This window comes from Kogia breviceps, chromosome X, assembly GCF_026419965.1.
Source record: "Kogia breviceps isolate mKogBre1 chromosome X, mKogBre1 haplotype 1, whole genome shotgun sequence".
NCBI lineage: Eukaryota > Metazoa > Chordata > Mammalia > Artiodactyla > Physeteridae > Kogia > Kogia breviceps.
Genome location: NC_081330.1, coordinates 127,083,438 through 127,106,306, shown reverse-complemented (window position 1 = coordinate 127,106,306; position 22,869 = coordinate 127,083,438). Strand labels below are relative to the sequence as shown.

Genomic DNA, 22,869 nt, shown 5'->3' with positions numbered 1-22,869 from the left:
AAACCAAACACTGAAGAATAAAAGGGTTGAATTGAACCCTTGCTGCTCTAAATACATTCTTTCCTTCAAATAGGACTTTATAATGAAAACTAAAAAATTTTAAATGATCACAGATTAAACAAAGCAGCCAGGTTTACTAGACAGTAACATCCTTAATGACAAAAGTACCTTTGTGCTAATCTTAGTGTCTTCCCCTCTGAACGCTGAGTAGGATCAATAAATATCTAAACTGCAATGGAACATAAATGGACCTTGGTGCTGGGAGTACTGAAGTACTCCATTGCATTCTATTTCAAATGCAAAAGATTTCAAAGATACTCCAACCATGTCACATTGGTAGGAGCCACCATAATTACATTTGAGTTTACTTTTCTTAAACAGTTTTTAGGGCAACTCAATTCCAGTTCATTAAGTCAAAGTCTTAGTTCAACTAACATGTACCAAACATATAATAATCCTCCCTATATGACACACTCACTGGTCTATAAATGCTCATGATGAAACCCACACAACAAAGTCTACAAACTTCTAATCCAGTTCAAAGTATGTTATGTATTGATGAGCTCTGAAAGATCAAATATTGACCATGAGATACATCTCAACACCTCTGACAATATTTGATTTCAGAAAAACAATGTTCACAGCCACACAAACAGCATTAGGAACGTACTCAAGTTCTCATAACCTCTATGGTCCTATCATTCTTCATAAGTTACTCTTGAGTTTATCTGATTCCAAAGCACTTGGTCATTCTCCCATCACAGTATAAAGGTGGGCTAGGATGAGGTAATGACTCATTTGTTTAGAACTAGAGGAGGTAATTCCTCTTTCCACACAGCCCTCCTCATGCAACATAAGTCGTAATAGTAACAATAATAAGAGTAGTAGATTAGTAGTAGCAGCAATAGGAGTAGTAGTAGTACTAGTAGTAGCAATGATACCGGCAGCTATCATTTATTGAACATATACTATGTGCCAAGTATTTTGCATATTTTATCCCTAGTCCCCTTAATAATGCTATAAGGAATGTATTATTACCCTGATCTTTATTGATGGAGAAACATACTCAGAGAGACCTACTTTCCCAAGCTCACACAGCTAGTGAACACTGGAGCTGGACCTCCGAGCCCAGTTCCATTTGATTCCAAAGCCCTTTCTCCTCCTACACCGTCCAACTTCTGGAGTAGATTTATGTCTTGATCCTTATGGCATCATGCTCTAAAAAGTCAACTTATTTCACTCTTGTTTGTTGTTGTTCTTGCTCCCCTGTAACATCTTGTCACGTTGGCCTCCTTGTAACAGGAAAATGCCTGTTATGAGCACGTGTTGCCCTGGCTTTACAAATTGAGATGCCAAAGGGAGAGTCAGTACTTCAAAGGGAAGGTAGGGATTCCGAGGTTACACTTAAGGGGGAAGAGCCAATAAGCAAGGTTCCTCATCTAAGTGACACTGGTTAGAACCAAGAGGATTTGAAATCTCATCAACATTGGCTGCACCATGTGGAAAGACCTCTTCTGGAAAAAGGCATGCTTAGAACTACTTACCGGGACTTAATGAAAAGACCTTAGTTTGGGAAAAGCTTTTCTACCATGAACTGAAATCTTTTTATCAGAAGACTTTTCAGAGAAGGGAAATATTATTTCATTTCCATATCCAACTCACTCTAAATAAAACGAACTCTGGGTCACTGACCGAATTTAGCATTTCATAAACAATAACAAGACTGAATCCAACTCAAGAGTAGAAATATATACAGTATTCCATGTCATCACTCCTTCTTTAACACCACAGGTTTCTCCCAAACTTTTTTTAAAAATTTATTTATTTATTATTTATTTAGTTTTGGCTGCATTGGGTCTTTGCTGCTGCACGCGGGCTTTCTCTAGTTGCGGCGAGCAGGGGCTACTCTTCGTTGCAGCGCGCAGGCTTCTCATTGCGGCGGCTTCTCTTGCTGCGGAGCGTGAGCTTCAGTGGTTGCAGCGTGTGGGCTCAGCAGTGGCGGCGCACGGGCTTAGCTGCTCCACGGCATGTGGGATCTTCCCAGACCGGGGATCGAACCTGTGTCCCCTGCATTGGCAGGTGGATTCTTAACTACTGCGCCACCAGGGAAGTCCCTCTCCCAAACTTTTATTAGGACTTCATTCTGATTTAGATCTGTATCAATTATAGGGAGATCTATCAATATTCAGCCTGATGAAAGTTTGGGTTCAGATTTGTAAGGAAAGACTAATAGACGAATTCAGACTAGGTAAAAAATGGTGCTGTCCCACAGAGTAAAAATGCAACATAATTATCAACTCTAATTTGTGAAAATATAGGCTATCTCCTTTCAAAGACAAATTTTAGATCATTACGTATGTACACCTTGACTTACTTCAGGATTTTCACAAGAAAAAAATATCTGGGTGTAAGCGTGTCTGTGAAACCTAAGGTAGAGAACGTTACGGAAAGTTTCAGCCCTTCTTTCTTGAAAACTGTGGAATCTCGAGCCCAGATGAATGAAATCGTCAACACCTAGGAGGCTATCATGATACCATTTGACAAACTCAGAAGGTAATTTTGGGAGCCTGGGTCTGTTGTGAAATAAGAAATAAAATGTTGTTCTCCACCCTTTGCTCAGTCTACAATCAAGGAAAGGCACTTATCTTCCTTCAGTACATCTAGTAATCCCTTTGCTTGCCAAAAGGATGAAAGTCACACCAAGATTCAGGTCACAAAATTAAAAGAGAAGAAAAGGCCGCAGGTAAATGTCTTCAAAATGGGATGTATCCCTGTAGTGATAAGATGATTATTTCTGAATGACGGAGGAGGGGGGCGGGGACTGGAAGAAAGAAACCCATCCTCAATAATATGCTACTTTAAAGCCCCCAAACAAGACTGTGCTGAATCTGTTGCTCTTTAAAAACTTTTGTTTATCGGTTTATAGTAGTCAGGATTCTCATATTTATATTATCTGCATTTTTTCCTTCTTTAGTTCTGTTTGGCAGCACTGGCTGCTGGAAGAAACAAGTAATACATCGGAAAAAGCTTATAGTGTAGATGTGCAGAACTTTAGAAAAATACTGAATGTTGCTCATGTATTTTAAATGGAACACTCCCAAACAACAGCATGTCCTCTAGGGGCTTCCCATGGTAGAGACTTTACGAGATAAATGGCCAGGCTCCATGAGGCTGCTTCCTGGATCCATCCTGCTGTGGAGTTTCAGGCACGCCTGGAATGTTCTAGCATGACGCTCTCTGCTTATTTATTGTCTTACTGCATGGAATTTATGACTTAGGAAAAATTTTTTAAATACTTTAAGGTAATAATTATTCTTTGAGCAGTAACAGCAAAACCCCCAAACAAACCAATATTTAGAAAGAGTGAAAGGAAGAACACTTTTGTCTCAATTTGGGGGGAAAAAAAGCTCTGAAGTGTTTTGGTTTTGTTTCGTGAAAATTATTTGTCAAGGGTTCAGTGGCATTTAATGACCACGCTCTGTCTCCTTTAAGAGCTGTTTTCGCAATGATAGTGTGAAACAAATAGAACTTATTTTTTCGAACATTTTCCACGCCTCCTGTCCATCCTACAAAGACAACCTCAAGTGCAGAGCTTACCTGGGAGGGATCAGTGGAACCAACAGCAGGTGTCCTAGCACCTAACACTTTCTTGTCCGAAGACAGGCTTGGTATTAACTCCTATCACTGATCTTCTAGAACACTCCTCTGGAACACTTTATTTCGTAAAATCACCTAGGGCTATATAACTCTCAACTGCAGGGGGAAAATGACTCTCCTTCAGCCTCCAGAATCAAAGATTAAGGCAGCAGTGAAGCTTCACTGTGAGAGGGGGACATGGCGGGGGAGGGCATCCAAAACAGGGCGATCCGAGAGATAGATGAGGGATACTTCCTGTGGGAAACAAATCTGATTTTGTCTCACCATCTCTAGTGTTTATCCATTCAGAGAGATCTTTGCCAGAAAGTCACTTCCTCATTGCAAATATGATGGTGATTTTTTTCAGGACAGGAGCACTTTTACTGAGCATATTGTTTAGACAGAAAATGGAAGAGATCGAGTCACTTTCGCTGAAAAATACAGGTATGTAGGTAACTACCAAATAGAGGTAAATCAATTTCCAAGGAAGAGGATCAGATTCAGTGGCTTTTGAACCTTCCAAGAAACCTGTTCTATGAGTGCATTTTGGAGGAAGGGCTACACAAACAGTGAAAAAGACCAAAATTGTCATTAAGAACCAAACACGTAACTCTCCAGATTACTTGTGATGGCTTCGTTCCCACCCCCGGGGCCTTATTCCATGGTCACTCCTGAGGACTCCTGGGAGGCACCTCTAGCTCTCAGATATAATATTCAAGTTTGCTCAGATTTACTCAAAAGAAATCTGAATAAAATATCCCCTCCCAGATCATCAGAACAATGATACAGAATGAAGAGATTTACAACTGATTTCTTCACTGGTCGAAAAGAAAAATCACAACCTGTTTTTTTTCTTCTTGCATTGATGGTCTGATCATATTGTCTTATTTTCTGCCTTTCCAGCTGAAAAAAATCCCTTGGACAGAAATACTACTGACTGGCTTATTACTTCAGTAGAACAGAGACATTGTGATTATTATTATTATTATTATCACCTTAAATTTGATAGGTATCTTCAAAATGGAGACCCTCATCAGAACACAGATAATGAAAATTTCCGTGCTCTAGACTAAAAGCATCTACATTAAGATACTTGTTTTAAGTTACATAAAGGTATTTATTCAACTTCTAGAGAAATTGGGTATGCTGTAGACACTGCCTCAAACAGAAAGACTGCATCAAGTGGAACATTTATTGAAGGTTGGTATATTTGTGGTCTGGTATATGGGTTTCCACTAACCAGTCGGGAGGCCTAAACCAGGGGCTGACAAACTATAGCCCTCGGGTCAAGTTGGCCAGCCACCTGTTTTTATCCAGTTTCACTGGCACACAGCCACGCCCACTTGTTTACATCCTGTCTACTACTGTCTAGGGCTGCTTTCAGAGCAAGCGGTCCCGACTGAAACCACATGACAACATTTAGTAGCTGCAACGTTTGCTGACTCCTGCCTTTAGAAACTCATCTGGGCCTCAGTCTCCCCATTTGTAATTGAGAGGTTGGGCAAGACTGATGTTTTTCAACCAAGTTTGCACCTTAGAGTAACGGAATCACTTGGCTGAACACCTGAAACACAGCATTGTACATCAACTATACTTCAATATGAATGAATGAATGAATGAATGAATGAACGATTCACTTGGGGGAGTTTGGGGGAAATCTCAGGGCCTGAGCTGCACCCCAGAGGATCTTGTTCCATCCAGCTGGGCCCCCGTTCCAGGTGATCTCTGGGCAGTTCTCTGGGCGAGAACCACTGGACTGAACAACAGCAAAGGTCCTTCCAGCCTGGGGCTTCCAAGACGTGTACTTCTTGTGAAACAAATAGTATCTGCTGGCAGGAACAAACACTTGGAAACGATGCCGAAATAACTTCGGCCTGAGCACTGAAGACTCACATTTGATTTATGCCATTCCAACGTCTCCGACTTGGGGAGCTGAAAATCTACAGCTTTGCACAGATACACATGCAGAGCTATACACATATAAACAGTTCCTTTGGAAGACAGCTACCCCTGGAAGGTAGCCCTGAACACGAACTGCCACAACTAGGAAATCTGGGGGGATAGGAGATAATATCGAGTGCACCTAAATCACATTTGGGGAAGGGATTAAAGAATATTTAATAAGCCTTTGGAGGTTGAAATATTGCTGAAACAGCCTGGAGGACGGCATGGGCGGGCCCAGACTGCTCAAGACAGGGTGGAGGCCTGGGGTGGAGGAAGCCTGTCGTGCACAGCCTTGGGGCGGCCGCCAGCCTGCTGCTCAGGGCGTCCACAGATGGTGGGAGGGGATTCTGCAAGGGCTGAGCTTTCTAGTCTCAAAACAGATTTGGTTTTGGAGGTCACACAAACAAGTCAACGCCTCTGAGAGTGAACTTGAGCTTTCCCCTTTGCACTGCCGGCAAAGATGCTTTGGTTAATTACAGGCACCCCAGCCTTGGCACCACTGACGTCTGGAGCCGCGTTGATTCTCTGCCATGGGGGCTTGTCTTATGTATTCAGGATGGTGAGCAGCATAGCATCCCCGGCCTCGATCCACTAGATACCCCTCGCCCTTCACGTTGTCCTAATAAGACAATTGTGTGCTGCTAAGTTTACCCGCTAAGGTCTTCATGATTTCTTATCATCCTGCCTCAAAGGGGAATTAAAGATAACTCTTCTGAGGCAGCAGGGAACAAACTAATATACATTAAAATATGCATACCATATACACATATGTATATGTATATAGTGATATTTTATCCTGCCCCTTGTGAATGACAAATACTTCATCACCTCTGTCTGAATTAAAGTCTTTAAAAATCGAATGGTCTCTCTATACTACTTTCTCAAAAGAAATCACCGGGGAGCAATTTGTCGATTCAGAAATGAATGCAGAGATCTAAAAGGCAATATATTTTGCTTGCTTACGTATTCAAAGTTCAAAAGAATGGCTGGTGGGCTACGATTTTCCTTTTTTACCTGATGGGCAAATTGTACTGTTTCAACTGATTAAATTATTACGGGCTGTTCCATTTGTCTCTACCACTATTTACTACTGATAAAACACCTTGTAGCTCTTAGAAATGCTCTAGTCACCGAAAACTGAATAATCAGATACCAAAGAACTATGAGATACAGGCGCTGAGCTTGAGAAATGAACAAATGGTTGAGGTAGGAAGGCTTGAACCCAGAAATGTTTATAAAATAATACGGAACGCAGTGTAATTCTGAAGGGGTAGTAAAGACAACATGGCATGACTGAGATGAGAGAATTTTATGAAAAGCTAACCTAGAGTAGTCCTTGGTGAGCCTAGAGTTAGTCCTTGAAGAATCAACTGGAGTTAGTAGAGGAAGAGGTAGAAGGCTTGAGGAGGAAGACTATCCACTTTGATTTATATCAAGTTTACATTGTCTGACTTCTTAGAAGAATCTAGAATGTTTTTATAACTACAGAGAAGGCTTAACATTTGCAAATAAGTTGGGGGGTGGGGTGGAAGCCTTCAGGGGAGAATAGCAATGGAGAGAGGAACCCTGGGCTTCCCAAGGGTCAAGCATTACCGGGTTTAATCCTCAATTATACCTCTGTTGCACCGATGAACACCTAAGCCTTGGAGAAGTTAGTTGTGGTTTTTTCTCCTTAACCTAAGTTCACACAAATTTAAAATGGCAAGGCCAGGGCACAAGTTGAAATCAGACTCCAAGCCTATCTCAGACCTGCTGAATCAGAACCTGCATTTTAATAAGACCCCCAAGTACTTCCTGTGTACATTTATATTTGAGACGTTCTGGTCTAAGAAACGAATTTAAACCTACAATTCTGACTGATAAGCAATCCTAGAGAGAGGAATGGATAACAGACCCCAAACCCTTTTATTGACTAACACGTGGTGACCGTTTTCACTTATGTACATGCTTTGCCAAAAATAACTAAATATGAATAAGAATTCATTTAGGTCTCTTAAGAGATGTGAAATGTCAAACTCATAGTCCAAGATGCTAAATTTACATTTTTAACCACGGCAAATAAATCATCACATTTCAAGTGATGGAATGAGTTTAGGGATCATCAGATATTCATTCATTCCTTCATTTAACACTAACGTGTAGAGTAGCCAATGAATATTGAATAATTCAACATTACTGTAAGTAAATAAAAATGATTCCACATGGATTTCCATATTTCATTTTTGTATTTTTACTCCATTATTTATATTAGAATGGAAAACAGATCAGCTTCAATCCAGTTACCACTTTAAAGGAAATTTCTTTGCTTAGTCCAGGGAGCCCTTGTGTCAGAAGTTAAGGCAAAAGCACTTTGTCTCTCCATCACCCAAGCTCTTTTTCCTTCTCATTACTTTTTTGAAGTGTGGCATGTTTGGGCCATAGTTCTTTCTGCCTTAATCATAGGTGATGATTAGTTTGGGGCAGGATGGGGTCCCTGGGTCTGAGCCCCTAAACTCGGATTTCTCTAACCATAGTTAATGCTATTTAATTTCCATGACCTCACGTTCCAAGTGATTAAGGAGGTTCCTATTTACCCAGCTTCCCCCACCCACTAGACACGGAGCTAGACACCTGGACCTATATTATCTCATTTAATCCTCCCAAGATCCCTAAGGAGCAGGTATTATCAGTCCCGTATTTTTGCAGGGGATACATGGCTGTTCCAAGGATCAAATAATACTGATCAAACTGTCAATCTGGAGATTTACAACTGCTAGTTATTCCTCTTGGTAATAGCTGGTTCTCAGTGTTGAATAAACAAATACCCTTGAACCACATCTGAAAGCACCTTCAAGCAGCATCTTGAAAGAGAATCTCCCTCCCTTACCACCCCTCAGCTCTGACCCACAGGACTGCTTTCTAGAGGTACAAAGGCAGAGTGACGGCCTTGCCTAATACGTTTCCAGGTGCATTTCTAGAATAAAAGAGAAACTGGAACCACTTTATTTGACGAGCTGAACACTATAAACGCGTGAGATCCTCGTCGGCCGGGACCCTCCAGTGCTTTATTCAGCAATCCAGGGGCAAGAAAAGCACTTCCCTCCTGGGTGGAGTCTGTATGGGGACCTTGGGTCTCCTCCATCTTCCAGAAGCGATAGGCCATACTGAGCACTGAGTCAGAAAGCCTGCCCGTTTCACTCCTCTCAGCCTGAAATCTGACGCCACCAACGAAGAGCAGCTGAGCTCAGGACAGCCACATAAAGGGTCAAAGGACAGAGAAATAAACCTCTCCAGCAGGCCAGGATGTTCATTCTAACACCTAAGTTCATAAAACGTTCGTAACAGATACAGCCAGCTCCCCAGCGGGCTTGGTCACACAACAGCTTTTCCTCCAGTGGCCTCTCACAGCGTCTTCCTAGAGATGGGTCCTTCCACAGTGGAAATGACATAAACTGCTCCCTTGCCTGGATATGGACCCGACCTATGAGCCCCGGTCAGGAAGGAAACGGAGACCTCTGAGGAAAGCACGTGAGAAGCGCTAGCAGTTCAGCCCGTGATCAGCGGACCTTTAATAAGAAAGGGTCTGGCCCAGATTTTTTCACGGACTGGAGTCCTCCTGTGTTGCCCTGACCGTCACTCCAAAGGGATGCACGGTGCAAATGTCACTGCTGTCCTCTCTGAACACTGCTTTTCCTTGACATGTGTTTTCCCTTCGGCTTTTGGAATTAGGCAATTTCCAGAGAGCAACACCTAAGTCAGCAATTTTGGACTATAAGTCATATTCAAAACTATCTCAAGGACTGAGTTTCATGGACTCTTTGCATAGCCCTTTTCTATACTCTTATCAGATGTTAAAATTATGTCTAGACCATGAAAGCAACGACGTGTCTCTGTGACTCGTTTCTGCATTCCCAGAGTTTATCCAGGGCTTATCTCATTAGCTAAACACAAATATCCTTTAGATGAATAAATATGGGTCCTTTTCTTTTCTTTTTATAAATTTATTTCTTTATTTATATTTAGTTTTGGCTGTGCTGGGTCTTCGTTGCTGTGAGCGGGTGTTCTCTAGTTGCGGCGAGCGGGGGTCACTCTTCATTGCCGTGCGCGGGCTTCTCATTGTGGTGGCTTCTCTTGTTGCGGAGCACGGGCTCTAGGCACGTGGGCTTCAGTAGCTGTGGCTCGCGGGCTCTAGAGCGCAGGCTCAGTAGTTGTGGCGCACGGGCTTAGCTGCTCCGCGGCACGTGGGACCTTCCCGGACCGGGGCTCGAACCCGTGTCCCCTGCATTGGCAGGCGGATTCTTAACCACCGTGCCATCAGGGAAGCCCCTCTTTTCTTTTTTCTTTTCTTCTCTCCTCTCTTCTCTCTCTCTTTCTTTCTTTCAAGGCAGGGTTTGACAAAGCAGATGGGGAAAAAGATCATTTAAAAAGACACAAAGGGGGGTAGAAGATTTTCAGGCTTTCCATATCGTTTCAATAATACGAACCCAATCTATCCCCATGGATAAAACCTGTTATTTGCCTGATTGGTCTCCCCAACAAGCAGTAAAGGAGATACAAGGGAGGAGGGAGACGATGGCCACGTTGCTCTAGTCATTCCGTCTCAAGGGCACAGAACACCCAGGGCCGCTACAGTGGAGGGGCTGAAGGCCTTCCCCTCCGTCTACAAGCTCCTTCGCTTCAGAGCTCTCTTCCTCCCCTAGCCCCATCCAATACTGAAACCCCTCCTTCTTCCTAGTCTAAGGGAGATAGATAGCTGCTAACGCAGAGGCCAGGGCCGCCTCGCTCCATCCTTCGTTCGCACACCCAAGGCACTCTACAGCAAACAGGAAAGCTGGCCACATGGGCTTGTGATTGGTCCAGGCTGCCCGCCTGTCACGTCACCTATATTTGTCTCATCTGTCTTATCTGTGTCGAAATGTGACATTCACGGCATAAACCCGAATGCCGGCTTCTCTTTCCTCGGAAACAGCTGGAGGTCCTCTGTCAACACCTGGGGTGCTGATTCCATCCGATAAACCAGGAACATGAAAGACTAGCTCGTCCCCTTGGACTTCAAAATGGTGCTTGTTTTTAAAGCCATTTCTTTCAGTCCACCGCTCACTGCTTCTTAAAAGTCCATTTTACTACCTAGCTTGGTTTAAAAAGAAGGACAAATCAAAGTTTCCACCCAATTATAATTCCCCAGAGGGTTGTTCAAAATTTCCCATGTCAGCCAGAAACACAAATAGACCCTATAACCACTAAGTAATTTATGATACTGTCAGGAAATCCACGATTGGATTACACCAATGAAGCCTTTATTGTAACAGTAACTGCCCAGATATAATAATACCTCATGTTCATGGAACGCTTACTATGTGGTATTCTCCCCTGTCAGCTTAAAAGCTATCCTCATGGGTAGGCAAAGTCCTTAAGTATCGTGCCCAAAAGTCTAAAACTTAAAGTGAATCAAGTTTTAAGTGGATTTTGTAAGTGTACTGATAGTTTTATCAGATTTTTCCAGAATGTCACATACTGAGCATATATCCAATCTTTAGCTACATTCACTTCCTCAGGCCACCTGTGTCCTCTTTATTATTTTACCTATCCAGTGTCAAAAAATTTGCCAGCCTTTCTAAGAAGAGCCTAATTTATGATTCGTCAGTGATAGAGAATGAAAGAGAATTCTGAATATCACAGCCCTAAAAAATGAAATATTTAGTTAAGGTAATTTCAGCAAATCCTGCTAGCTTTAACTTTGTAACTGATCAAGACGAATAGTGTTCTTTCCAAAGTTTTCAACTTAAATTCAAATACCATGCACAAATAGATACTCCTCAGTTAACATTTACCCACTTTATATATTTAAATAAAATTAAGCAGTTAACTATATATTAAGACATTCAGGAAAAAAATTACCCTATGAGGGAAATCGGTGAGCCCATGGAAGCTGCAAGGACAATTCATTAGTTTCCACACGAGTATCTCCTTTCCTCTGAGGTGTCCCCAAGGCCATCTGGGGGCCATCTGTGTGAACTCAGCTCCTGGCATGAGGTCTGGCCCTTCAAGACAACCCAGTCTACGCTGGCTCAACGGGAGAAAATGTTGGCATGGAGATATCTTAAGGCAGCTTTTCTGGTGGCCCTGGAGGCATCATCCACCATCCATGACGGTGGCCTACAGCCCGGCCAGCTGTGTGTGTAAAATCACTCAGTTAAGTCTCCAAACCTCAAAAGAAACCTCAGAGGTGACGGAACCACTTGAAAGGCAACGCGCTGTTGGCTGGAGAAGTAGCCGAAGAGACACAGAACAACTGGGCAGCCGGGGAACTGTGCTCTAGTCCTAGTTCAAAGGCCTCTCCCCAGATGATGTGGGGTCGCCCCTCTTACCACTGTCAGCCCCAATTTCCTCATCTGCGCAATGGGGATGAAAGAACGTGACCTTCAATGTTGCACCTGGCTCGGAAACATTCCTGAAGTCTGTGGTAGGCATTCAGAGGCTTGAACAGCAACCTCCTTATGAGTGGATCAAAAAGCCAGAAGACATAAGCACACATGGTCACCAGTATGTCGCTGCACTAGGGAAGCAGGAAAAGAATTACATTCATGTCTGGACCCAAGAGCCACTCATCAATAACCACTCCTACTTATCCTTGGTCTTCAAGGACGAGATACTGACTCTTACCTATGTGCGTTGTTTCTGTTAAGTGTGGGAGGTTTTGACCTATGACACTACTTCACCTTGCATATTAAAAAAGAGACCACAAAATCTAAAGGAATGTGAACATCTTTTCCCCCTTCTGTTTCTTCTGTGCACACGATGACCCTAATCTTTCTGATATCCTCATTTGACCCTGCCTTCAGAAAAATCGACATGACATCAGCCTCTCTCACAAAAATGAAACTCCTTCAGTGTTAAGCTGTAAAGAAGAGGAAGAACGCCCCAAACCCTTAACGTGGCACTCAAAGACTCAAACTCTTCCCCCCAACAAGACTCTTCTGACATCCTCCCTCCTGGCCGCTCCATCGGCACCCTGGGCTCTAGCCAGCATTGTCTAGAATCCCTAAGCTGTCTTGTGGATTCCTGCCAACAGGTCTCTGCTGGCCTCACTCCTGAGGAACGCCTTGCTCTTCTTCTTTGATGCATAATCCACCCATCTGTCGAGGCGGCTTAAAGCCCACCACCCTGAAGCACGGTTTCTCGTCTACTCAAACCCAGAGTTGGCTCTTCCTCCTCCGAATCCCGAAACACGCCTCTAACCCATCAATCCCGCACCTGTCCATCAACAAGCATTTATTCACTGTCATGCCCCCGCCCTTCGCCAGGTGCTTGAGACACAGAACTACATAGCCCATGGAAGCAACAACATGGACTCTTACCTCACAAGCAAATAAGACAAGCACTGGTTACAAAATAAATGGCAGGGCTTCCCCGGTGGCACAGTGGTTAAGAATCCGCCTGCCGATGCAGGGGACACGGGTTCGAGCCCTGGTCCGGGAAGACCTCGCATGCCGCGGAGCAACTCAGTCCGCACGCCACAACTACTGAGCCTGCGCGCCACAACTACTGAGCCCGCGTGCCACAACGACTGAAGCCCGCGTGCCTAGAGCCCGTGCTCCACAACGAGAGAAGCCACCGCAATGAGAAGCCCACTCACCACAACGAAGAGTAGCTCCCGCTCGCCACAACTAGAGAAAGCCCGCGTACAGCGACAAAGACCCAGCGCAGCCAAAAATAAATAAATAAAAATTAAGGAAGAAAAAAGAAAAAAAATAATTGGCAGGTGGTCTGCCTCCAAATTCCACACCTTAACCATCATGCCGTTCTAACCCCCTGGTTTCTTACAGTATTTTTACGTTATAGTATATTGCCAGGCGCAAAGCTGAGGGTTTACATGAAACATTTTATCTTGCTTTTCCATGATTCTACGCAAGTAAGTACATTATTAGCCCTGTTTTACAGAGGAACTTAGGCTAAGCAACATGTTCAAAAACTACATTTGTTTCCACAGCCATGTGACTAAAAGGTACCTTGCGTACGTGTCTGTGCAGATCCCAGAACTCTCTGAGCTTCTCAAAAATGATTCCAATAACAATAAATCATCAGGCAATAAGACATTCCTATCCGCAGTTGAAGGAGGGAGGGGAGACTCCTGAGGGGGAAGAGGCAGAGGAGAAGGAGAGAGGAGAAAGATGGAGCCTTAAACTTACTGTTAAGAACATATCCCTAGAGATGTTTTCTTTTACTCCATATATCATAAATAGTTTTTGTACCCAACTAAGAAAATTAAAATATAGGTTTAACATATTTGACAAATATTTGGAAACTGTATTTCATCACATGGGAAGTTTTAAAAAATATATTGCAGACTAAAGAAATGTTCCCATGAAATAAGTACAAGCAGAATCACAATCTGAAGGGCCCAGTTGGAACTGGTGAGACCTCATATAACCAAAACATTTTGGAAGAGATGTGTCTGATGTTCACATATCCCCAGGGGCACCGTGTGACAAAATGTCATAAGGTATATCTACGTGTTAGATTCAAATCTAGCCTAGGATTATTGTGAACTAGTCTGAAAAAAGATACAGGGGTTGCACAAGGGATGTGGTAAGTGGGAAAAATAAAAAAGAATGACTGATACCAAACAATCTGTGGTAAGTGGGAAAAACTAAAAAAGAATGATACCAAACAATCTACGGACATCTAGTAAATTCAATGTTATTTTCTAATAAACAGGTTGGCAATGGTAGGTGTAATGGCCCTTATTCCAGGAAGCCTTTCTCCATCTCTCAGGTCTGGGGTTGGTGTCGTCCCTGCTTTGGGCAGCATGCCTCCTTCCACCACCACCAGAGAAAATGTTTACCCACCAGCACTCTCTGCTAAACTTTAAGCTCCGTGAAGGAGAGAGACTGTTTCTGTTCACATTGCCTTCATTTATGCAGCATACACTACTAACTTCTGCGTGACCTCTCAAAAAACCCCATATGTCAGGGCTTCCCTGGTGGCGCAGTGGTTAAGAATCCGCCTGCCAATGCAGGGGATATGGGTTCAAGCCCTGGTCCGGGAAGATCCCACATGCCCCGGAGCAACTCAGCCCATGCGCCACAACTACTGAGCCTGCGCTCTAGAGCCCGCGAGCCACGGCTACTGAGCCCGCGTGCCACAACTACTGAAGCCCGCGTGCCACAACTACTGAAGCCCGCGTGCCTAGAGCCCGTGCTCCGCAACGAGAGAAGCCAACGCAATGAGAAGCCCACGCACCGCAACGAAGAGTAGCCCCTGCTCGCAACTAGAGAAAGCCCGCGTGCAGCAACGAACAGCCAACGCAGCCATAAGTAAATAAATAAATAAAAACCCATATGTCAGATACGGTTAATGGGAGGATAAAGGAAATGGTAGGTATAATGGGTCTCTCAAGTGTCCATCACATAGGAGCATAAAACAAAGGTGAGTTGTTCTGCAAGTATCTGAGATCTAGTTTACCAAAATTTACACCATTAAATTTAAACCAATGAAATGCAGTAGAGACCAAAATAATGACTCACATCCAGCTGGATAAAATATAATGTAATATCTGGCTGGGCTCTTATTTAAAAATTATCTTATAGAATTCTTTATCGTGTTTACGGATGAATATCTGCAGTATTATTAGGAATGGAATTTAAGTTTTCATGTAGTGTTAACAGTTGATCATCAGTGAAGCAGCTGACAAGTATTTATTGGGAATTCATTATCTGCAAGACCCGGTGGTCAGTCCTCGGTGGGTGACGGAGCAGTGAAAGCCAAAGGTCTCTGCCTAACTTAGGGTGATTAAATCCTTGAGGGGGACATACCGTGTGTTCAACTGACTGGATAACTAGGTATACACTGGAGTGATTGTTATGGGTTCGATGGTGGCCCCTAAAATTTCATATGTTGAAGTCCTAGTCCCGAATACTTCCGAATGGGACCCTATTTAGGAATAAGGTCATTGAAGCTCTAATTGGCAGTGATGAGATCACACTGTAGTAAAGTGGGCCCTTAATCCAATATGACTGGTGTCCTTTTAAGAAGGGGAAATCTGGGGCTTCCCTGGCGGTCCAGTGGTTAAGACTCCGCGCTTCCACTGCAGGGGGCCTGGGTTCCATCCCTGGTCGGGGAACTAAGATCCCGCATGCCACGTGGCACGGCCAGAAAAAAAACAAAAAAATTATGCCAAGAAGGGGACATCTGAACCCAAAGACAAGCACAGCGGGAGAATGCCATGTGAAGAGACACAGGGAGAAGACAGCCACCTACACCCCAAGGAGAGACGCCTGGAATCCATTCTTCCCTCACAGCCCTCACAAGGAATCAACTCTGCTGACACCTTGATTGAGTACCTCTGGACCCCAGAACTGTAAGACAAGACATTTCTTTCCTTTAGGCCACCTAGTTTGCGGTCCCTTGTTGTGGCAGTCGTGGCAAATTCATACGGTGACAAACACTAAATTCTCACAGAGGAAGGTTTCTCGAGCTGGGCACTGTTGGAGATTTGGGACCAGAGAACTCTATTTGGGAGCGCCCATCCTGCACCCTGCAGGACGCGGCGGCATCCCTGGCCTCTATCCACATATGTACGCAACACACACACACACACACACACACACACACACACACACACACACTCTTTCACTGGAACCTGCACTAAACCGGCTACTATTTTCAGAGAAGAAACAAGCTATAGAAACTCTAAGGAAAAAGGAAAAAGTCTAGCTCAGTATCTATTTACAACTTCCCCAAAGGCAAATAAAGTACAAGACTTTAAAAAATATAGACCCCTATGATCTATAAATGAAGCTGAAGAGTGAAATCCCATGTCTTCACCTCCAGATGAGAAGGGCTACACAGGAAGGCTGAGATTTAATTGGAACCTTTATCAAACTATTACAAAATTATAACGGGATGATCCATTGAAAGGGGTATTTTACAAATAAACTCCCTCCGCCAACAGAAGGCCAATTAGAGTCAGAAAAGCAAAACAATGATTTGGAACTTCAGCTTCAGCTAACTTGAAGTCGGACTGTGCTGAAATTGAAGGGCAAGGAAAGGTCAATTTTTCTTGGTCTGTGTATTTTTATAGGTGTAACTAGAGGAAAGAAACAAGAGCTCCAACAATGTATGCTGGAACAGAGGAAAAGAAATTACTGCATCATAATTCCTTGAAAACTCTGGAATGCGTTCTATTAAATTCTCTTACATGTTATGTGGTTCACAAATCCAACTTTTGATCCAAGTTTGGAGGACTGAGAGGCTTCTTAAAATTCAATCAAAATGATGTGAAAAGGTGCACAGTACGATATGCTCCATTTAGAGACTTATGCACTTGTCAGGAAGACTTTTCTCTTTTTATCTTAAAACAGAGTTCAGGAAATGCTGGTTTAATTTTCTCTTTGCTTCAATATTTTAAGAGTACTTCCCAATGCATAGTCTCTGAAAGCATTAGATTCCTGATGCTATTTCAAATGATGTGAAAGATTTTGCTTGCACGAATTCTACATGCTGGAATTTTAAAATGTTTTTTTCCTTTTGTGTCTAGGAAAAAAAGGTGTAATGTACAAAAGTATATTCCAATCCTCTATATCAACACATGTATACTGAGAGCTCATGTGAGTAAAAAATGTCCCTCAAAGTTGCAGACACCTGAATCCTTACATATTCAAATAAGTAAAACAAATCTATCATGTAATCAATGAAAGCACCCTCAAATTCCTACATGCTTTGTGTTTCCACATCATCACAAATCCATTTCTGTACGAGATGGTAAAGCCTCAGGAAAATACACTAAGAGAACACATTTACCTGATTAACCTAGGGGCAGGACAGGAATAAAGACGCAGACCTACTAGAGAATGGACTTGAGGACACAGGCAGAGGGAAGGGTAAGCTGGGACGAAGTGAGAGAGTGGCACTGACGTATATACACTACCAGACGTCAAACAGATAGCTAGTGGGAAGCAGCCGCATAGCACAGGGAGGTCAGCTCGGTGCTCTGTGACCACCTAGTGGGGTGGGATAGGGAAGGTGGGAGGGAGGGACTCGCAAGAGGGAGGAGATATGGGAACATACGTATATGTATAACTGATTCACTTTGTTATAAAGCAGAAACTAACACACCGTTGTAAAGCAATTATACTCCAATAAAGACATTTTAAAAAATGGTCAATAAACCAAAAGAAAAAAAAACACATTTACTTTTTCAGATCAAAGTAATTAACAAAAATACCCATTCTTGGTTTTGGTCCTTTCCGTATGCTATTACTTTCTTCAAAAATTCAATGTCTATATTGTACTTGGGTTTTGAAGTGCCATAGGCAACCAAATGTCATCTATTCTATGATTTTTTAAAAATTCTAACCTAAGTGGCATGTTTTAGAACAAACAGGCTATGCTAACATGTTATTTGTTTAAATGCTCATAAGCACATTTTGTGAAATGGCTGTGAATAAATGCTTATAAGCATATTTTGTTGAGCGGCTATAAATGTGTTTTGGTGTACTGGGTGCTGTTTATATGCTTATATTTCTGTAATCAGAAGATAAAATCCACTAGATCATTAATTCTCAGGCCCTCCCGGTAACAGTATAAATGACCGCTAACCCACTGGCTTGATTAGACAAGTGTGCAGGGCTCTTAATTGAAGAGTTTCATTTTCATCACAAAAAGGGCTAGGGCATTAAAAGTGTCTCCTCTTAAATTTGGAGATGTAAATAACTAAGAACTCCTCTGTGATGGTACACAAGTCATGAGAAGAACTCGAGGATCAGGTTTAAATATCAACTCTGGGAGCTGCTGAATTTGGAGCCTCATTGTGGTGCTTTGACAAAGGGTCATTAAAGGTAGTGTCAAGCCAATCAAAGAACATTTTTTGAATTTAAAAAACCGATCTGGCAGCTTTACATTTCGGAAAGCAAAAAGACCTAGGTCCTTGAAAACCAACTTACGGTTACCAGAGGGGAAAGGTGGTCATGGGGGGGGTGATACATGAGGAGTGTGGGATTAACATACACACACTACTATATATAAAATAGGTAGCCAACAAGGACGTACTGTAGAGCACAGGGAACTACACTCAGTATTCTGTCATAACCTAAAAGGGAAAAGAATCTGAAAGATGTTTCTAAAATTTGACAGCCACAGCAATTTCTGAAGAATCTGTTTTAGCAGCACAGTTCACACACGCACTGCCTTTGCTGTTAAGAACTTTGGAGGTGTGTTTTTGGCTCCCTTCGTGCACGACGCTAGAAAACCAGTCAGCGTCTGTCTTCCCTTGTCTGTATCACGGCGATCCTCTGGTTCAGCTTCCTAAAGATGGTTTTTGACTCGTCACCTCACTTTGAGTGAGGCAATGCTGCCCAGGTGATGCTTTTGTACCCCAAGTGACGTTCGCTCCAAGCAAGGATTCGCTTCGGCACGCCAAACTCCCTCAGCATACCAAGAAACAGCCAAACCGAGTCACACGTGTGGCCCATTCATCCCAGCAGCCCCCAAATAAACTACGTGGCCCTGGCAAACACAAGCCCCCATCAGCGCCGAGGAGAAGTGACAGGAACCATTCGTGAGACGTGATGATGAGCCCTGAGCGGTAATACTTTTTGATCATGTGATTCATTTTGTGTGCTCAACAACACAGTGTGTGTTTGTCCCGAGAGGAAGGACTTCAATATATATTTACGCAAAGCTCTTAATTTATACTTCCTTTCCTCTTAATTGGCATCTTGTTATCAAAATTAGCTGGTGAACAGAGTAGACAGACCGCCTCACGCTCAGAGCAAACTCTCTCCGCTGAGTTTGCGATCATTAGACCCACTGTCGCCCGCAGACGAACAGACACCTGGAGGCCTGGCTTATTTCTTCCCTGGTGCCTTCTCTCCATACTGAGAGAGTGCGTTTTAAAATCTGACGTATAGTCATATTAATTATCATTCCCTGAGGTGGAGTTTGGTTCCTAATTCATGTTAAAAGTGAAGTTCAAACATTCTTGCCTGTAACCTTATGGCATAAAAAGCCTCCACGAAAAGGAATTCTTTCGTGAAACCCGAGACGATCGGGACACTCTAGTTCACCAATACGCTGGATATCATTCACGCAAGGAATACAAGGTCACATGTCCTCTACAATCCCACATTTGCTATAGGCGTTCCTCCTCTTCTTCTGTTTGGGCAGTAACTAGATACAGGTACGATGCAAGTGAAATGAGTTTTCCCTGATGAGTAAGGAAAATAAACACCCCCCAAATGCCCAAACCCAGATTGCACCTGCCATTCCTTCTCACGCATGCGCGCTCTCTCGTTCTCTCTCGCTCGCTCTCAACTGCAAGGATTGAAAACGATCCAGATTTGTCAGAATTCGCCCTCACCTTGACAACGGTAACATTACAAGCAGCAGCTAACTTTTACAAGATACCCTTATTGTGTAACGTGGCTAGGCTGCCAAAAAGACGTGCTATAACGAATCAGATCGCAAAGGCGGAGAGAAAACCTTCACCTGCCACGTAGCTGGCAGTGAATACACTTTTTCTTTCCACGACAGTTGCCGGCAGAAAGGGGTTGGGCTTAAGGCGGATGGGACTAACCTTCAATTTGTCATAGCGCTCACTCAAAGCCGCCACCTGGTGATCTCGGTGCCGCCCGACCAGTTTACACAAGGCACAGATTAACTGGTCATCGGCCACGCAGTACATATTCACCTTCTCATCCTCGTGCTCCAGGCACATAAGCCCCCGGATGTGCGAGTCCGGGATGGGCTCAATCAGACGGTGGCCTGTAAAGGGCTTCTTATTCGGGTGAGTGGCCTTCAGGCACTCGTCACAGTAGGACACTTCACAAGTGACACAGGTCTTCACGGCGTCTTGGGCAGGGTCCTGGTCACAGAACTGGCAGAGGACTTTCTCGGCCGAAGTCATGCTGTTGGCGTCGAACGGCCGCTCCCGGCGGGTCTCGCTGGGGGAATTGGGCCCGCTCACCGAAGCTTTCTGGAACCTGTCGATGATGTTCTGCAGGGTGACGTTGCGCTTGAGCCCGTCTAGACCTCGCTGGCTGAGCGTGATGACATGCCGGCAGGTGGGGCACTGGAAGGCGGTGATGGACTCCACGGACTCGTTGGTGGCGCAGTGGGACACCAGGATGCGGTGGGCGCAGTTGAAGCAGAGGCTGTGCGCGCAGGGGAGCAGGAGAGGGTCCTCAAAGAGCTCCAGACAAATAGGGCAGGTCAGCTCCGACTCCAGTGTTTCCATCTTCAGGCAAAGCTCTCCTGGGTCATCAGCAAAATCCAAGGAAGCTGATCAGCTATCTGGAAACAGAACGTAAGATTTGATTAGGCGTGAGGGGGCCAGCCATGCGGGGCTGTCAGCTTTGAATACATCTCAGAATAATTCCCAACCCAGGTCACGGAAGGGTGAATGTGTGTACATTCCAAATAATTCTCTCTCTATTCACTGGGGAGATGGGGGGTGTGGGGAAACACCCTAAGCCAGCCGACCAGCTAAACATTTCCTCAAGGTTCCCGTCACTGAAAGCAGCATTTTGTGTGTGTGTGTGTGTGTGTGTGTGTGTGTGTGTGTGTGTGTGTGTGATTTTGTTCTTTAAAGGGTCTCACTCCAAACTGGCAAGTTCTTGAAACTGTAATTTCCATATCTAATCACAATAATCTTACTGTGTCACGGGCAAGTTTTCCTTGTGTTGCAAATGAAAATATAGAAACATTAATTAATGAACTATGGAGTCTTTCATAACTTTGAATTTATGAACTTCCATGTTAAGTGTATGTGTTTTAAAGGGCCTCTACTCTGCGATCCCGAACCAGGCTTCGGAGAAGGAGAAAGGCACTTATTGTAGAAATGGGCATGAAATGTGTATGAAATCAAACGCGTGATTTCAGGGGTAATGATAATGCTTCAGCAGGGGATGTCAGTTTCCAGCATACATTCCCGAGAAAAAACAGTGACTTTCACAAAGATGACTGTGATAGAGGCAACGTCTCCGGCATGCGTTTGTTACTCTTCTGAATAATTCTATTGTTTAATACAGCGGTGGGACGTGGGCGGGCAAAGAGAAGCAAAGAAGAAAAATATCTGGGGGCCTTTTCAGCTGCTGCGGTGAGCTTGAGGACCAATGCCTAATAACGACATAGTTCATTAGAACAAGGATTTTCGTGGCTACAATATTCATTTGCTAAGTTGTAACAGTGAGGACGATTACAGCTGAGAAAGCAGTTGGAGGCAGTCGCACTCCTCCAAGGAGATTTACAAGGGCTGCCAACGGACCCTGCACAGCCCTCCCGGCCTGAAATCTCCCATCAAGGGCTTGTCACTGTCGCCAGCGACAGGCCGGGCTAGCAGGAGGTCCAGCCTCACACTCAGAGCCACGCTGGCCCGGGCACGACCTCCGGCAGCTTTGTTGCTCCCCTCCAGGCGGCCTTCGGGTGGCCCAGCTGCACACTCCGAGAAGACTTGCTGCTTTTGTGAACTCTCGCCTGCCTCCCCTTCCAAAACGTGAGGGCAAAGAATCCCACATAAACCCCTGCTCATTAAGAGGGAAGAGACCTCATGCTCATTAGCAGGCCTGGGAACCAAGCCTCTTTGAACCTCCTCCCTTTCAAGGCCATTAGCAGAGGCCTGCGCAACAGTGACAGGCATATTAGATGCAGCCCACTGCGGGCTGTGGGAGAATCGTGCAGTTCACCGGCTAGATGCAAGGTTCAAATCACACCCCGGTGGGGGGGGGGGGTGGGGGGGGTGTTTTCTCAGCCTGATTCGTAGGAAGGCTTCACATCCAAAGCTATGTTTAGTGGTTCTGACAATCAGCCTTTTTGTATTCACACCTCCATTTATTTACAAAATTCGCAATTTCTCGAATGCCCTGACCCTCTCTGAAACAGCATCCCTCAGAAATATCATGGGGGTGCTTTGGTTAAACTAATGCTCATCTTGCTATCAACTGAAGGGTAACTGATCATTAAAAGTGTAAAGTACGTGCTAAGCTTGTTAAAAATTAAAGAGCTGCTGGCTTCATCTTAAAGACCTCTCCAGCCATCCGCTAATGTTAACTACCTAAGAAAGGATAAATGGCCAGCTGAGATTTGAAATATTAGAGGTTTCTCATCTTTCCACAGCCTACAGTGGAAACCCCAGGGCTGCTGTTGTGAGAAACTTACGATCCCCACTTGGTCCCGGCCAACGCTTCCTCCAGATAGCTTGGAAGACATGGAAAGGTTTTACCTATGAATCATCATTTTGGTTCATCATGGAAAAAACAGAATTCTCTCTACATCAGATTTCTTCTCACTTCCCATCAGAAGCACGTAAAGGAA

At 44.0% G+C, this 22,869-nt stretch overlaps 1 protein-coding gene across 6 annotated transcripts in view; it reads right to left on the bottom strand.

The window, feature by feature from the left end:
• MID1 (midline 1) overlaps positions 1-22,869 on the bottom strand; it is a 394,966-nt gene that overhangs the window by 113,735 nt on the left and 258,362 nt on the right. For 4 of the 6 annotated variants that reach the window (XM_059050103.2, XM_059050101.2, XM_067023069.1 and 1 more), the window contains exon 2: positions 20,135-20,850. In XM_059050103.2, coding sequence (XP_058906086.1) covers positions 20,135-20,794 — 660 coding nt within the window. In that variant the 5' untranslated portion in view covers positions 20,795-20,850. The remainder of the gene's footprint in view (positions 1-20,134; positions 20,851-22,869) is intronic. The other 2 variants (XM_067023067.1, XM_067023068.1) reach the window with 1 other exon arrangement.